The 16103-nt window shown below is 48.0% G+C and overlaps 7 protein-coding genes across 7 annotated transcripts; 4 read left to right on the top strand and 3 right to left on the bottom strand.

Annotated features, from left to right (window-relative positions):
* Positions 1–228: 228 nt before the first annotated feature.
* On the top strand, positions 229–1300 carry N7508_006082 (fumarylacetoacetate hydrolase family protein; the record flags this gene model as incomplete). Its single annotated transcript, XM_058464148.1, has 5 exons — positions 229–393; positions 450–530; positions 575–688; positions 744–1068; positions 1125–1300. 5 exons carry the CDS (start codon positions 229–231, stop codon positions 1298–1300), a joined length of 861 nt encoding a protein of 286 aa, XP_058320626.1.
* A 669-nt stretch (positions 1301–1969) lies between these two features.
* N7508_006081 (putative monooxygenase) lies at positions 1970–3991 on the bottom strand (the record flags this gene model as incomplete). Its single annotated transcript, XM_058464147.1, has 4 exons — positions 1970–3480; positions 3542–3667; positions 3725–3848; positions 3911–3991. 4 exons carry the CDS (start codon positions 3989–3991, stop codon positions 1970–1972), a joined length of 1842 nt encoding a protein of 613 aa, XP_058320625.1.
* Positions 3992–4460: 469 nt separating this feature from the next.
* On the top strand, positions 4461–5534 carry N7508_006080 (2,4,5-trihydroxytoluene oxygenase; the record flags this gene model as incomplete). The annotated part of the gene is made up of 1 exon (XM_058464146.1): positions 4461–5534. One exon carries the CDS (start codon positions 4461–4463, stop codon positions 5532–5534), a length of 1074 nt encoding a protein of 357 aa, XP_058320624.1.
* A 2204-nt stretch (positions 5535–7738) lies between these two features.
* On the bottom strand, positions 7739–8519 carry N7508_006079 (uncharacterized protein; the record flags this gene model as incomplete). Its single annotated transcript, XM_058464145.1, has 4 exons — positions 7739–8022; positions 8094–8289; positions 8350–8391; positions 8466–8519. 4 exons carry the CDS (start codon positions 8517–8519, stop codon positions 7739–7741), a joined length of 576 nt encoding a protein of 191 aa, XP_058320623.1.
* Positions 8520–10380: 1861 nt separating this feature from the next.
* On the bottom strand, positions 10381–11413 carry N7508_006078 (oxidoreductase; the record flags this gene model as incomplete). The annotated part of the gene is made up of 5 exons (XM_058464144.1): positions 10381–10464; positions 10522–10719; positions 10789–11163; positions 11226–11284; positions 11338–11413. The coding sequence occupies 5 exons, from the start codon at positions 11411–11413 to the stop codon at positions 10381–10383; spliced, it is 792 nt and encodes a 263-aa protein (XP_058320622.1).
* A 351-nt stretch (positions 11414–11764) lies between these two features.
* N7508_006077 (FGGY-family carbohydrate kinase) lies at positions 11765–13555 on the top strand (the record flags this gene model as incomplete). The annotated part of the gene is made up of 2 exons (XM_058464143.1): positions 11765–12472; positions 12521–13555. The coding sequence occupies 2 exons, from the start codon at positions 11765–11767 to the stop codon at positions 13553–13555; spliced, it is 1743 nt and encodes a 580-aa protein (XP_058320621.1).
* A 525-nt stretch (positions 13556–14080) lies between these two features.
* On the top strand, positions 14081–15809 carry N7508_006076 (sugar porter family MFS transporter; the record flags this gene model as incomplete). The annotated part of the gene is made up of 4 exons (XM_058464142.1): positions 14081–14942; positions 15012–15372; positions 15425–15519; positions 15583–15809. The coding sequence occupies 4 exons, from the start codon at positions 14081–14083 to the stop codon at positions 15807–15809; spliced, it is 1545 nt and encodes a 514-aa protein (XP_058320620.1).
* Between the last annotated feature and the right edge of the window lie 294 nt (positions 15810–16103).

Genomic DNA, 16103 nt, shown 5'->3' with positions numbered 1-16103 from the left:
GTCATATTGGATAGATACTCCGGCGCTAACCTAAAATGATCCTGGATCACATTTCGTAGTTTTTCGGAACAACTATCCTTGGTCTGATAGTACATTGGTTTCGGCCACATTTTTCTAAGTTTTGCTCCGGGGTCAATTGAAAAGAGGTCGACTGTCCCTGTGAGCTTTCTGTCACCGACCCATTTATTCTACGTTTGTAGTCGCACAAAGAAGACATAACCGAGCAATATGGTTGTGATCAAAAACTTGATCGCCTTTGAAGATGAAGCTGGCAACAGATTCTTCTCGAATGTGGAGTCGCTGGAAACAGCGCGTGGCACCTCAGTCAAAGCATTCGCTTCATTCGATGACTTGACGAAGGATGAGAACGGAAAGAACGCAACTGTCGCAAAGGTTCATGAAATTGAATTTCCATAAAATGAGCACTGCTGACCATTGCCCTGGGGTAGCTATTGCCTCCTCTCCCAGACATCAATCTTCCGATTTACTGCGTGGGGCTGAATTATGGAAGCCATGCGAAAGAGGCTAAGGTGAGACTCTCGCCTCTAGTAGAGCATATATTAACTCCAGGCAGCTCAACGTTCCGGCCAATCCTCCAGTATGGACGAAGCCCAGTGCAGCATTGGCAAGCCCAGGGTCTTCCATTCCGATGAGTCGCTTTTGTGCCTCGCATCTTCCAGACTGGGAGGTATGTACCGCTGAATCAAACCCTCAATGGACTGGATAGTGCGCTAACCGTTTAGGGTGAATTGGTCTTTGTCACTTCCCGCGAGGTTCGCGATGTTAGCCCCGAGACAGCCTCATCCTGCATCCTTGGATATACAATTGGAAATGATATCTCATGTCGATTTTTCCAACTTCCCGAGCAGTCTGGCGGGCAGTTCTTTTATGCGAAGGCCTTCGATAAGTTTGCCCCTATTGGCCCGGTGCTAGTGAGCCCGGCAAGCTTTGAAAATATGAAGAGTGCTCGTTTAATTACTCGGATCAACGGGGAGGTCAAGCAGAATACTGTTATTGAAGAAGACATGATTTTCAACCCCGCAAGAGTCCTCAGCTGGATGAGTCAGAGTATGTTGTTACTTGAAGCGTACAATTTGCTGTGGTGTGATTTAACAAGGCACTAGGCACGACCATTCCTGCATATACAGCTGTGATGACTGGAACGCCCTCCGGAGTCGGTGCCTTTCAAACCCCACGACAGTTCCTGAAGAATGGAGATGTGGTTGAAATTGAAATCTGTGGGATTGGGATCCTGAGAAATGATATCTTGTTTGAGGATGGTCAAGACTCAATGATGTGAGAGCCCCACTACTTTCTATTATTTGATGCAAACAATCAGACGTAAAACCTGAGGCGTGCGATTTCAATTGAATCCATTTGTGTTACTGATTATGGAATTGACCACTTCATGTAGAACTCTTGCTTGGAAATTAATCAAAGCAAAGCTCTGGTACACGTTGTCGCCATGGCTTGTTTAGTGTGTTTTGGTGACACTCACAAATCAAGAGTCGCTTACCTGTTATTTGAGTTGCAATGAAGATGACAAATTTGCGAGGGAAGTAAGAGGGACGAGGCAACATTCAATATATTGGAGCAGGGACAATCTCAATAAGAGAGAAATATTACTTCCGCTTAGTTGATGTGTCAAATGGAAGAAATAATGGTTCCACGGCTTGAAGATGGGGAGGACATGCGCAGCAAATTCCAGTATACTTCGCAGTCCAAAATGAGAGTATTGTAACGGGAATTCTCAGTACCTTTCTTCAAGTAATAAAGAGGATGGCGAAGAAAGGACCAGGCAGAACATGGATTACGTTTACCTAAACTAGGGTGGTTTACACAATATCATGTAGAAAAATTCCGAAGAACTTGATGTATGCTTGTGCTCGTGTTGCGGAAAGACAGGTACAGGTTTGAGTACTAATTTATAAGGTTTTCGATTTGACCCGCGCACTGGAGAGCGGAGCATTTAGCAGAAGTTGCTCTCGAGATTCTTGAAACAGTCTTCCAAGCCAGACAAAGATCTAGCCTTTCCATAGATAATACCATCAGGTCGCAAAACGAAGTATCTTGCCACATGGTCATTCAGCCGCCGCTGAAATTGGTGAAGATCGTATCTGAGTCGAACGGGGTATCCTTGGAGAAGATCCAAGGGTGCAGGAAAAGACACAGCCTTTTCATATGTGCAGTGCTGGGGATCCGGCTTCCCAAAATTAAAGTGGACGATCGACTTAACAGACAAGAGATCTGAGTTGATCTGGTACTGGCTCAAGATGCTCTCAAGGTCCGTATCTTCCTTTTGGTTAGATGAGTTGATTACCAATAAAGTCAAAATGGTTGGAACGCGACGAAGCGCCTTGTCAGAAAGCTCAATAGTGACAGGTCCACTACCAGGAAGGTAGGTTTGGACATATATTTGGCCTAGTCTCCTCCCACCGCCAGCTGCAGATAGGAAAGTTCCCTCTTGACAGCTTGAGTAGCCGAAAGCATCTGCAGTCATTTGGGGTAGCTTGATGCCAAGTGGCCTCAGGAAGTTCAATGCGAAATTGGCGATAGCAATCTGGAAAGTTCCCAGCCAGGTGCCTTCCTTATTGCACAGCTCGCCATTTTGTAGAGTTAGTCGAGCCGCATTGTCGATACCTATTCGTCGTTCTAATGACCAGGATTGGAGGAGGGTATGTCTGGAAGAGGGCGAAATTTGGCGTGATTGCTCGATTCGGATTATGGATGCTAATCTCCAGGCCAAGGCCTCGGCGTCTTGAACTCCCGTAGCCACGCCCTGACCTCCAAAGGGTGGGAAGACATGCGCTGCGTCTCCGATAAGAGCAGTGCGTCCAGAAAACCACTTGTTGACGACCTTATGAGAGAAGTGGAACGGACGACAGCGAAGGATCTCGATGCAATCAACCGGGAAGGTGACTGGCCTAGTTTTCCCGTCAGGGAATGTGATAGGTCGAGTAATCATCGGAGTAAGCTGCTTCCAGAAGGTCTTTACTGCGTCCATATGGTCTTTCCATTCGGGAACGGCAAATTCATGCCTCCAGAGGTGGTCAGCCTGAGGCCCGAAACGACCACAAGCGGTTGGCGTTCCCGGTGGTCGACAGAAATGCCATTCTCGCGGCCAGAATAAATCGTAAACAGCTTGAGAGTCGTAGCCAAGGTCCCACAGGGCAAAATCTGGGTGTGTCATCTCCGTTGGTGGATTGATGTGTAGATTGGCTGCGATCCATGTGCTTTCGTAGTCGAAGATGCCAGTCTCTTGTTTCACACCCGCGGTGGGCTCCAAAAAATGCTTGCGTACGACGCCCCTTTTTCCGTCGGCACCAACAAGCCATTGGGTTCTTACTTCACAGTCGTTCCCGTCGGCAGCTTTATAGCGAACTGTGACTCCATTCTCATCTTCATCTCGGCCAACAACTTCGCATGAGGATTGGAAAGTGCAGTAGTCAGAAGACTGGACCATGCCCCGCAATGCCTGTTCTATCATACCGGTCAGTCCACTTTCAACCAAAAATGTGCATGAATCCCCGGGACCACTAACCGAGGCGAGGCTGGCTTTGTAAGATGGTACTTGGAAGCGCGTGCTCCATCATATCGTTGTCGAGATCGATTACCATGAAGGGCGGATTTTGGAAATTGGTCTGATGAAAATTGAGGGCGTGAAGCTCTGTTTTCAGTGTTTAGTCGACAGTACATGTCATGTAGTTCGTAAGTTTCCATTTACCGTGACCAATTGAGGCAACATGCTCCCCGATGCCCAGTCTCCAAAGACTTCGCAGTGCATCCCCAGTCAATACCACTCCTCTGGGATCTGTGACAATGTCCTGCTCTTTTTCAAGAACGATGGACTTGATGCAAAGAAGTTAGATCATATTTGCAATGCGGAATATCTGAAGGCCAAAAGCCATACCTTGATTCTGTAGTTGGCAAGAAATAGGCCCAAGGTGAGGCCTGATGGCCCTCCACCGACAATCAGAACTTCAGTGGTCATCTTGGTAGTTGGCTGACTTCACTACCCATCATGCTCGAATGAGAGCCTATTTATGGAAGGGCTTCGACCCATGTAGCTTTCAGGGGACAAGGGTAACCATTGCCAAAATATCGGCGAAATTAAAGCAATCTTTTCTTTTGCACAAAAATAATACCGGGCTGATTGAATGCTGTACATACTAACCTTACGGGCTGGGGGCTCAACTTTGTATCGCCGTGGATCGCCGCCGAGGTTCTTCCGCGGAGGATCCCCGATGTGCAAATATGCGGTTACCCGAGCGGCAAAAAGAGCAACCTCGGGATTATCATGCTATTAGTACTAGAAATCCATCTCTTTCTAAGCTTTAGACTCTCTACATCTGCCTGCCTCTTTTTGCTTGCCTTTTTCCCTACCGCGACTGCGCGTCAGCTCTTCTCCATCTACCCAATATCTCGTTTTCCTCTTCTGCAAATACACGAGAACCGGTGCCATGTCACTTTGGATGATAGACGTTCTTACCTGGCTTCCGCAATCATGGCAAGATTGGATACTTCCTGCGACGACCATTCCAGTCGTCCAGAACCATCCTTCAAAGGTTCAACTCAGCCGAATCTCTCACGTCTATTTCGACCACGGCGATCTGGAAGCGTTCGACCGATTCGCCAAGGATTTTGGTTTTGTTCAAGCCGAGCGAAAAGGAAACTCAATCTATTACCGTGGCTATGGAAGAGACCCCTATGTTTATGTGGCATCACAGAGCCTGACTCGACGATCCCGCTTCATGGGCACGGCGTTTGTGGCGAAAGACCAAGAAAACTTTGATAAAGCCCTCAAGCTCCCCGGAGCAGTTATCAAGGACATTGGAGAGGCTCCAGGAGGTGGTCAAATGATCACATTCGCGAGACCTAACGACACCTTCTTCCATGTCGTCCACGGCCAAACAGAACGTGAGAGCGGAACAATCCCAACGGCCACTCACGACTCGCAAGGTCCTTTCAATACCCCGCTGGAGAAGCCTCGTAAAGGCTATTTCCAACGATACCATGATGGCCCTGCGCTGGTACACAAGCTGGGCCATTTCGGATATGTATGCAAGGAATTTGAAGAGGAACTTGACTTCTATACCTCCAATTTCAACTTCGTGCACTCGGACATCCTAAGCCTCCCACAACTCCCGCACATTGATGTTATGACGTTCATGCATCTGGATTTGGGCAAGGCATACAGCGACCACCACAGTTTCTTCTTACAGCGCGCGCCACCTGGTACCAGCAAAACATATATCCACCACAGCTCGTTTGAAGTCAGCGATTTTGATACGCAATTGATGGGCCACAAACATCTTGCAAAGAAGGGGTGGAAATCCGTATGGGGTGTGGGTCGTCATATTCTGGGAAGCCAGATATTTGATTACTGGTACGACTCGAGTGGTTTCAAGATTGAGCACTATGCAGATGGAGATGTTGTCAACGAGGACAACGCAACTCGGAAAGAGCCAGTAGGGCCAATATCGGTCTGGGGTCCTGAATTGCCAAAAGACTTCGGTGACAATAAAGTGAAATAGATGAATATGCATTTCCGCAGTTTTAAATTAGTCGCAGAAATTATGTTTTACTGTCAAACGATCGACTCACAGAGTATGTATTCTGCAAGCTCCATTTGTCTGTCATATGACATGACCGTGCTTCATTTGCGCAGTATTGTCAGAAAGCATCGTTTCTGGCGTGCAGTGCACTTTTCTTTGGATTTACAGCGAGGTGAAGGTCTCTTCTTTTTGCAACGGTCGAACACTTTTGACCAACTACCCTAATTTCTGTGGGCATCATAACCGGCAATTGGTAAGAAGATCCTAATTGCCAGCATTTCCATCATCATTTAATCATTTGCCACGACTCGCTGATACTTATCTAACAGCAGCCGGACTACACATGGCAAGGAGTTCCAATGCACGAGTAGGGACTGAACGCATTATTCTCCGAAAAAGGATGTGCTTATGGCACTCGTCAGTCAATATGAGAAAGTGGGATTTTATTGGCTACCTAATATATGCCGATAAAGCCCGCTAGGTCTCTCAAACCGAAGCAGAAAAAGATTGGAAGCGTCGCCCATCCGGAGCAACTTTCTCCAGAATGTGGGGTTAAACGGAAGATCCCTCGGTGGATCTTCAACTGGACCGACGCCCCGCATCGACTCTTTTTGAGGCCTATAGCGGCGGGGTGTTTTGACCGTGATGTATCTTTTCTCTCTACACGCGTTAATCAACCTGCGCATTCTGGTGTTCTTCGCTTGTATTGTATCACAGGGGCTCGTCTTCTGATCCACTGAGGCTTGCACTGGCTCAGCTGTCAATACCAGCAAAGACTCAAAAAAAAAAAAAAAAAAACCCAATATAGGCACAGCACAGAAATTTTGTAACACCACGCAATCCCGGTTCTTCCGGCTAGCTATCGGAGTTGCGTTATGTTTTCGCTTTGCAACGCCGAGGTCTGTCCACAGCTTGTAGTTGTATTGGGACCATGGCAAGGTCTTGTTAAACTAAGCCTCATCACAATCCCACCGAAGATGAGAAGGAGCCGGAGAGTTTCAGATCCCCGTATCAAAGTCTAGATGTATCGTAGGTTGTGTTCATCATCTAATCTGCGATTGATTTTCCATGGAATAACTCCACATTCCATAGTTGGGTGTGGCTAAGTTGACTTGTGTGCCACGATTTGAGTTTCGTGTGGCACGGGGCTTCAAGGGCGGGACAAATCAAAAAGGGCCCGCGTGCATTTCCTTAGATCAACCCTTCAGCGCATACGCTAAAATTAATCTGGGCATGCGGGGGAAGAGGTGTGATATATGCCTCAATTGTTTGGTTAATTAGCGGCACTCTTCCACACATTCTCCGTGGGAAGACATGGTTTATTTGAAGCAATGGATTATCAAAGCATCGAAGCATGGTTAAGCGGTGCCTTCACTTTTGATGCAAAAGTCGCCAATCAACTAGGCCGCAAATAGGTCTGAACCGCTCCCTCGGGGCTGAAGTGTTTGATATACAGGAAGGAGTTCCCTCAAGTTGTACATAAATTTAATAATATAGTAGAGTATTCTGAATTGTTTCCTCATCAATTTCTTGCGTCTTCCTATACCTATTCGTAACTAATTTGTCGCGTATTCGTATTCAGGGCATAGACTGTCTCGGTGGAGGCGGTCAGAGTAACACAATATTGCCGGAATTAAGGTCATTCCAAAACACACTATTAGTATTGAATTTCTGAATGGTAAGAAGAAAATGTTCCGGTTAAGTGACAAGGAACCCATATTCTTGGTCATGAAAACAGAAACATACACGAGTGCCCGCTTTGTGTCCCTTCCTCTGATATATCTGGCTGATATAATTCATAGTGGGTGATGTAAAGCGTTTGAGAAAGTTATGAGGGTTGATCTTGTGACATTCATTACAAAATTGCTGTAATTGGAACTCTTTGTGGATGTCCGGACTCTGTAGAGGCGCGATGTGTTCCTCCGCGGCAAATTTCCCCACGGATCTATTCGTATGATTTAAAGGTCGATATGGCTGGTTATCTCTTGTTCATATTATGTCTACATGCACCCCATTGTGAATTGCCATTTGCAGAATGTACATATGATACGCTAACATACTGCGGCACCATGTTCGTATATCAATCTTTCACTTCATTCCGAAGCATTACGACAGCACCTATCAGATTAACAGGTTGACATCAGTAGCACGGTATAGTGCAGGCATTGACCCGCTATTGGGCTCTAAAGTGTACCAATATAATCAAACACAAACCGCCCCTGGGTCTCCTTTTCTCCATTGATCGCGACCCATCTCTTCGTGTGATAACGTTTTTCGTCGATGAGCTCGAACCCCCAGACTTCCTCCACGGTCCATTGGTCGCTCACACTTTTGCCCACCATGTGAATATGCTTGCCAGTCGAATCCTCGAGCCATGCAGATACCTCGCCTTTCAGGAATGCCGCGTGCTCTTGCTTCGTGATAGTGGTAAATTCTATCTCTGATGTGCTGCCTATTCGCGAGCTTTCTAAGAGGATGAAAGCGTGTTAGTTGAATGTACGAAGTATCTTGCACTCGACACACAGGGAATCTTTGTACGCTCAACTTCGCCAAGTGGACCTTTTGTCACTTTGGTCGTGCACCAATCAAAGACCAATTTTTCTTCGGCCTTCAATCCAGCGGTAGATTGCTCCATGACAAGCTGGGTGGCACCGCAGAAAGCTGGGATCTGACGAACAGACATTTTCGCAGATGCCTTGGAGATGGCCTTACGGACGAAAAAGTTTACCCCTTGCTAGTGCGTGTGTCAATAATTGATGGTCTTTTCTTTGTCTTCAATAGGGAGTCGACAGACAAGTTCAAGAAGTGGCTCGATCGAATCGGACAGAGCACTGTTCTATAGTTGCAGAGTTCACGGGTTAGAAGTTTTGACAATTTCCAATGACCGGGGCTGACAAGATCCTGACTTACAATGGCATATCGGCCGGTAAGGTTTTGGATTGTGATTTCAATTGGGGAGGCCATTGGGAAGTTAGAAAAGCACTAGGACAAAGATTGAAAAACGGACTCTGGAGAGGACTCTGGAGAAAAGAAAAGGCGATTCAGAAAGTAGGAGCTCTCGAGTATATATTGTACTACTGGGGGCAATATTGCTCCGCTTATCCAGATGGGGCAGTAGGCATCTCTCCGGCGGAAAGCGTCCGGTAAAAATATACAACGGAAATTTCTATTTCCACTCATATTATCCCTCTAGGAGACAGGAGATCGTAGTGGAGTAGCTTTGTTCTTGAATGTATTATTGGCCAGATTTGCCATTTTTGGTTATAATCACCGAGTACAGGTGTACTAAATATACTGTGCTCAGGCCCACGCTCGGCCTGACGCACGATAATCAGCAATTGAGACTTAAGTAAGGATGTTGGAGAACGGGGTTTGATCTTGCTGCAGCAGGAATTGGCTGTCATCGAGATCGAGAGGTGTTTTATGGGATGTGAGATGAGGTGGACCGTGCATCCACGCATTCATTTGTATTCATTGCGTCCTGGCATTGAATTTTTCATTTGTATTGGGGTTCTTGGGTTTACGGTTTTGAATTATATGTAGGGCTGGTGCTCTCTTTCGTTTCGAGAACCAGCCCAATTTTCTGTACTGGAGCGTGATCAGGCGTACGGGACAAAGTTCTTCCTTCAACTGGAAAAAAGCGCCTGCATAGCTATTCGATACTAGATAGGCTCCAACAGGTAATAGAACTTTGATTGATTGATTGATTGATTGATAAATGTAATAAATACAAACATCTACGTCCTGGATATAACTCCAACGTGCGCGTTTCTGTTCAATTAGTCAAGAACTCCATGGAGCCTGAACGGATCGTATTTGAACTAGTTCGCTCTCTATATTTTATACTAGGCCATATCATTTTGCTTGTACATAGCACTCTTCAAAAGAGCGAATAAACCTAGGGGTACAGAGATTCCTAAAATCCCAATCTAAACAGTCAGTGATCTCATTCCCATCTGGTACCCGGACTGCAGCGACCTACATCCACCCCGGCCTCACTCACAAGACCACCAACCCCCGCAATCGTCCCCGAGCCCACGAACCTGAAATCACCCGTCATTGAAGACTTGCTCAACCCCGCGACAAATTCTAGAGGTACAGTGAAGGCGCCGACTTTTTCAATGAGCATTGTCTCATCTACCAGGTAGATATTTGGAGGGTTAACCTGACAGTCCCATCACGCTGCCCATGCTTTCCTCTGAGGCAGCGGAGGGGTAGGCGCTATACTCATCAGGCTGGAAGGTATCATTGAATGCCACCAATTCAAGCTCGACAGCCTGCAGTGCGGGACGCTTTGACGTTGTTGTTAGCTGCAAGGAGTATGACCTCAAGTGGCGAGACAAAGTTGGAGCTGACGGCCGCCGCAAACACGTTTCATCCGGTAACTCGTGGTACTACGTGAATAATAAAAACGAAATGGAGAAAATAAGGCAAATACATGACAGAAAAAGATGAGATAGTGTATACATGGTGCTTTTGCGCTTGACGGCATTTTGGCCATTGACCAACGGTAACCCCGGTGGTGAGGAATTTGAGCTCATATCATCGAAAATATCGTAGCCGATGGAGGCTCGACTACTCGATAAAGGCCTCCTCATCACCAAACATTTCATGCATTTCCATTTTTTGGAAGTCTGGCACTGCACCCGGATCCACTTCGTTAGCAGAGCCGGAAGTGATTGGAGAACAGACACGGGGCGGTTAATCCATTGATCCGTCTCGACGCAACGAGAAGGAGAGAGAGGAGCATGACTCGATTTTCTTACAATTCACATGAAATTTAACTTTGCATTCATTTGTAGAATCCTCAGATACAGCTCATACCTTACGGCAGGGTGAATCCTCCGTCTACCACCAGGTTTGACCCTGTCATGTAACTAGATGCGTCCGAGGCGCAGAAGAGATATACCTGCAGGGTTGGACATTAGCTCAAAGCTTGTGTGGGAGCTAGCTCATGAGCTCTTACCCCCTTCAGCTCGTATGGAGAAGCGAAGCGACGAGCAGGAATTTGCTCCAGCCACTTGTCAAGCACCTCCTTGGAGGCGTACTCCATGATCTGAGTCTGGATATAGCCTGGCGAGACACAGTTGACGCGGCAAAAGTCCACCCATTCAACCGCCAGGGACTTGGCTAGTTGCAAAACTCCGGCCTTCGATGCATTGTACTGTACCAAGATCCCTCATGTCAGCGTGGGTATTCTCGTCTCTGGATAAGAACGTCAGCAGAGACTTACCGCAGCCTGTCTTTGCGGCGTGTTCACGAGTGTTGCGCTGACGGAAGCAGTGAAAACAATGTTGCCAAACTCCTGTCGTTTGAATATCTTTGCGGCAGCCTGGGCAGTGTGGAAGGCGCCATTGACGTTGACAGCCATGATCTCCTGAAACTCTTCCGGCGTGTACTGCTCGGCCGCGTGCTCCGAGCAAATACCCGCATTGGCAACAACAACATCCAGCTTTCCAAAATCATTAACGACACTGTCGATGGCGGCTGAGATTTGGGTCGGGACAGTCACATCGGCCTGGTATGCGCGACATTGCGTCTGATATTTCGAAGCAATCTGTTGTGCAGTTTGGGGTGCGGTTGCAGCGGTGCGGTAAAGAATGGCAATCTACCAATCCATGAGTACGCGCTCCTCTTGTCGAGCAAAAACAATTCTGTCACAATACATACCTTGGCGCCAGCCTCGGCATATGCGGTGGCCACAGAGAGACCAATTCCGCCTGCGCCACCTGATCAGGTTCAGAAATCGGTCTGTTTATTCGAAAAGGGGAATTTGTCTTACCGGTAATTGCGATAACCTTTCCGGTTAGGTCAAACAGATTTTGCACAGGCGCGTCCTCGGGCTTCGAGAGAACCATTTTGGAAGATGTTCAAGGGTTGATACAATTGTACTTTGAGAGTCAGATATTCCTGACGGGTCTATTTATGTTGTTGCTGACACTCAACATATATCTAGTGTCTGTATAATCCATAGTCGCGCAAGCTGTGTTGCAGGCCTGTGAGCCTCGTCTCGTGGACCGCATCCGTCTCGGGGACATCCACTGAAGGCTTCTCCAGAAGGGTAGGAAAATAAAAATCCGGGAGAGGATGAGGACGATATGTACAGACTTGAGGGCTCATAAAAGCCTGCTCTGAGTTCATGTAGCTTCGATCTCTTGCTTCTGCTGCTGACCATCTACATTGCCCTCCTGAACAGCTTGCATTTCAATATGCCCGAAGATAAACAAGCATACCACTACATTGGAGTTGATGTTGGCACTGGGAGTGCACGTGCCTGTGTGATCGATTTCCAAGGGAACATCGTGGGTCTTGCATCGCAGGACATCAGAACCTGGCAACCGTATCCAGAGTTCTATGAACAATCGACCGCCAATATATGGGACAGTATTTCTATCGCAGTCAAGCAAGCAGTACGGCAGAGTGGGGTGTCACCGTCTAGGATCCGAGGACTTGCTTTTGATGCTACTTGTTCCCTATCTGTGATGAGCAGAGAAACCAACAACCCAGTCTCTGTCAGCAGCCCACACTTCAACAACGAGTGCAACGTAATTCTCTGGCTGGATCATCGTGCGGTGGATGAGACCAAGAAAATTAATGCCACTGGACATTCTGTGCTGCAGTACGTTGGGGGGAGTATGTCGGTGGAAATGGAAATGCCCAAGATTATGTGGCTCAAGAATCACATGGATCCCCAGATGTTTCGAGATTGCAAATTCTATGACCTTGCAGACGCTCTTACCCACCTGGCGACTGGTCAAGAAACGCGGAGCTACTGCAGTGTCATATGCAAGCAAGGTTATTTACCCTCCGGTGGCGAAAACACCCAAGAAGGTTGGCAGATAGACTTTCTGTCTTCGATCGGTCTGGAAGACCTCGCTGCAGATGACTTCATCCAGCTTGGTGGTGTGAAAGGCCAGGTAACGTGCCTACTCCTGTCCTGGTGAAACAAGCTAACAAAGGTACAGAACGGACATTACCTCAGTGCCGGCCATTTCGTGGGGCACTTGACGGAAAATGCAGCAGCAGAACTTGGGCTCACAACAGCCGTTGCCGTCGGCAGTGGAGTCATAGATGCTTACGCAGGCTGGATCGGTACAGTTGGGGCGAAGGTTGACCTCGGCCTCGAATGCTCCGGTGACCAGGCAGAGCATGTGGCGCGTCGCCTTGCAGTAGTGGCAGGCACGTCAACTTGCCATTTAGCCATGTCATACGATGAGATCTTCGTGTCGGGGGTCTGGGGCCCGTATCGGGATGTTTTATTCCCTGGTGCATATCTTGCGGAGGGGGGTCAGTCGGCAACAGGAGAACTCATTCGCCACATTGTCGAAAGCCATTCTGCGTTCCCCGCCGCGACAAAGGCAGCAAAGGCAGCGGGAGTTGGTGTTTACCTTTTTCTTAACGATTGTCTGCGCAAAGAAGCCGAGCAGAGGCAGGTTCCCCATGTCTCCTTGCTCGCCAAGCATTTCTTCTTTTACGGTGACTTATGGGGCAACCGTTCCCCTATTGCAGACTCCCAGATGAGTGGTGCCATCATCGGATTGAGAAGTGTCCAGTCGATCCAGAACCTGGCCTTGCACTATTATGGCGTCCTCGAGTTCATCGCACTCCAAACACGCCAGATTATAGAAACAATGAATGAACATGGCCATCAACTGTCGACCATCTTCATGTCCGGCTCCCAAACCCAAAATGACATTCTCGTTCATCTGATTGCCTCCACTTGCAATATGCCTGTGGTACTTCCCGAGTATGTCCAGGCTGCTGTGTGCCACGGCGCTGCTATGCTAGGAGCGATGGCGGCGAGTGGGAATTCGGGCAAAACATCGGAAAGTCTATGGGGTGTCATCAGACAAATGAGCAAGCCTGGCCGACGATTGGACCCCACAACCGACGTGAACGAGCAAAGACTCCTGCAGGCCAAGTATGAGATATTTTCGGACATGTGTTTCAAGCAGCGTGAGTATCGTGACTTAGTGGATAGACGACTCAATGGGGAATAGAGACACTTTATTAGGAAATGCAATATGATTTTTGTTTCTGAATTAATGAGAGATTGAAGAGACTCCTCCCATTGTAGACAGCGCAACGCCCCATGTGGAGTTCAAATTCGGGGTTTCCGTGGACTCGCAACCCCCGTCCCGCGTCGCTTGTCCTCGAGTCGAGTCCGGGGCCCCTTTCTCTCTCCCTTTCCGGTTTTCGGATGCGGGGTTTCGCTCTGGGTATGGGGAATTTATGGGGGTGAGGCATTTCCTATGTGACGTTCGTGGTATGATACCTGGAGGTATATATCTGGGGTAATGGGACTAGACCCGCTGCTGATTTTCACTCAAATCCATTGCAATCTCCCAGTCTGACGAACTTTCCCTTCCAGCATATTGTTTACAGATGCATCATGTTGTTCACAACTGATGAGCGAGCGACATGGAAGGTCACGAGCAAGTTGCAGAAAAAGCCGCTGTTGATAGCTGTCAACTGTCTAGCAGGCCTTGCCATCTTCTTCTTTGGTTTGTCCGGCCTTGGCTGTCATGCTCCCACGAATACTGACCAAAGATGAAGGTTATGACCAGGGTATGATGGGCGGAGTCAACGACTCTCAGGCATACGTGGACCGCATGGGCTTGGGATACGTGAAGAACGGCTCTGTCACTGTGACCAACACACTGTTGCAAGGAGGTATCGTCTCAGTATATTATCTGGGAACCTTGGTAGGATGTTTCATGGGTGGCTATGTCAGTGATCGGTACGGTCGGATCAAGTCTCTTGGTTTTGGTGCTGTGTGGGGGATCATCGGTGCTGCCCTGCAGTGCACAGCTATGAATCCGTCGTGGATGATCGTGTCTCGTTTGATCAATGGTATCGGAACAGGTATTCTGAACGCTACTGTTCCAGTCTATGGCTCCGAGCTTGCAGACTACGAGTCTCGGGGTCAGTTCATTGCTATGGAGTTTACATTAAACATCGTCGGCGTCGTTGTCGCATACTGGCTAGGATTTGGTCTCAGCTTCATCGACAATGGCACATCTGACTTCCAATGGCGATTCCCAATTGCATTCCAAATTGTCATGCTCCTGGTTCTCGTGACTGCATGTTGGTTTTTCCCTGAGTCACCACGCTGGCTGTGCATGGTGGGCCGTCGAGATGAAGCTCTCTATGTGCTCAAGAGAATCCGCGGTTTAGAGAACGAAAGTGCGGCTATGCTGGAGATGAGGGAGATTGAAGCGATCGTCGCACTTGAGAACGAGTCCGAGGAGAAGATTGGCTACTTCCACATGCTCTTCGGTATCGGCAAGGAGGACCTACATATCGCACGACGGGTTCAACTGGTAATCTGGTTGCAGATCTTGCAAAGTTGGTCTGGCATTGCTGGCGTGACAATGTATGCACCAAGTAAGTTGTACAATTCTGTTATTGTTTGGATGGGTCCTGACGTGTGAAAAGCAATCTTCAAAATTGCAGGCTTTGATTCCCAGAAAACCCTTTGGATCTCCGGACTGAACAACATCTTTTACGCCTTTGCCACCCTGATTTGTGTCTTCACCCTCGATAAGATCGGTCGCCGCTGGACACTGTGGTGGGGAGCAGCAGGACAGGCATTTGCCATGTTTCTTGCAGGAGGTCTGGCTCGGGGTGGATTGGACAACCCGGAAAATCAGGGACCGTGGGGAATCGGGGCTACTTTTATGGTTTATCTCTACACGTTCGTCTTTGGCGCCACCTGGCTCACAGTGCCATGGCTTTACCCAGCAGAGATCTTCCCCCTCAAAGTGCGAGCCAAAGGAAATGCATGGGGAGTGGTTGGCTGGAGCTTGGGTAACGGGTATGTATCGCGTTATATTGGTCCCCCTGAACATAATTCTGACGTTCGCCAGGTCACTCACTCTTGCACTTCCCTACATCTTTGGAGCCATTGGCGAGAACACATTGCATGTATTCGGGGCGGTCAATCTCATCAGCATCCCTATCGGTATGTCATCCTCTACATACGTCTTCTCACTCCTTGGGTGCATGACGCTGACACGATAAACAGTTTGGATTCTCTATCCAGAGTCAAGCCAGCGTACACTGGAGGAGATGGACCTGCTCTTCGCTGCAAAGTCACCCTGGGTCTGGTCCGCTGAGGCAAACTTCACCGCGCTCAAAGCAGAGAATCCTGATGTTGGAGCTGCTCGCCAACGCGACAGCGTGGTGCAAGCCGAGAAGGGATTGTATGTTGATACTGAGACTGAGCATAAGGAGATAGTGCCTGGCCAGTAGGTCGGATAAGACTATTATGAAGTTTGCTTGTTTATTTTATAATATTTGAATCCTTTGCGATGCTTTCATAATTGTTTTCGATGGATTTACTTGAGAAATTGGCTTCAATCGACGAATACCGTATTTTATGCATTGCTTGTTGGATAGCACGGGAACTACCTGCGCTCAATTATTCACACTGGTCATAAATATTCATGAAGTAGTTCCTCACTTCTGCAGGCATGTCCTGGTGATTGAATGTATTCCTCAGTAATCAGATTTGAAACGGGGGCCTGTGAATGATTTTAACTCGCC

The sequence above is a fragment of the Penicillium antarcticum genome, assembly GCF_028974205.1.
Source record: "Penicillium antarcticum strain IBT 31339 chromosome Unknown utg000005l_segment0_segment0, whole genome shotgun sequence".
NCBI classification, from domain to species: Eukaryota; Fungi; Ascomycota; class Eurotiomycetes; order Eurotiales; family Aspergillaceae; genus Penicillium; species Penicillium antarcticum.
This window is presented reverse-complemented; position numbering and strand designations above follow the sequence as displayed.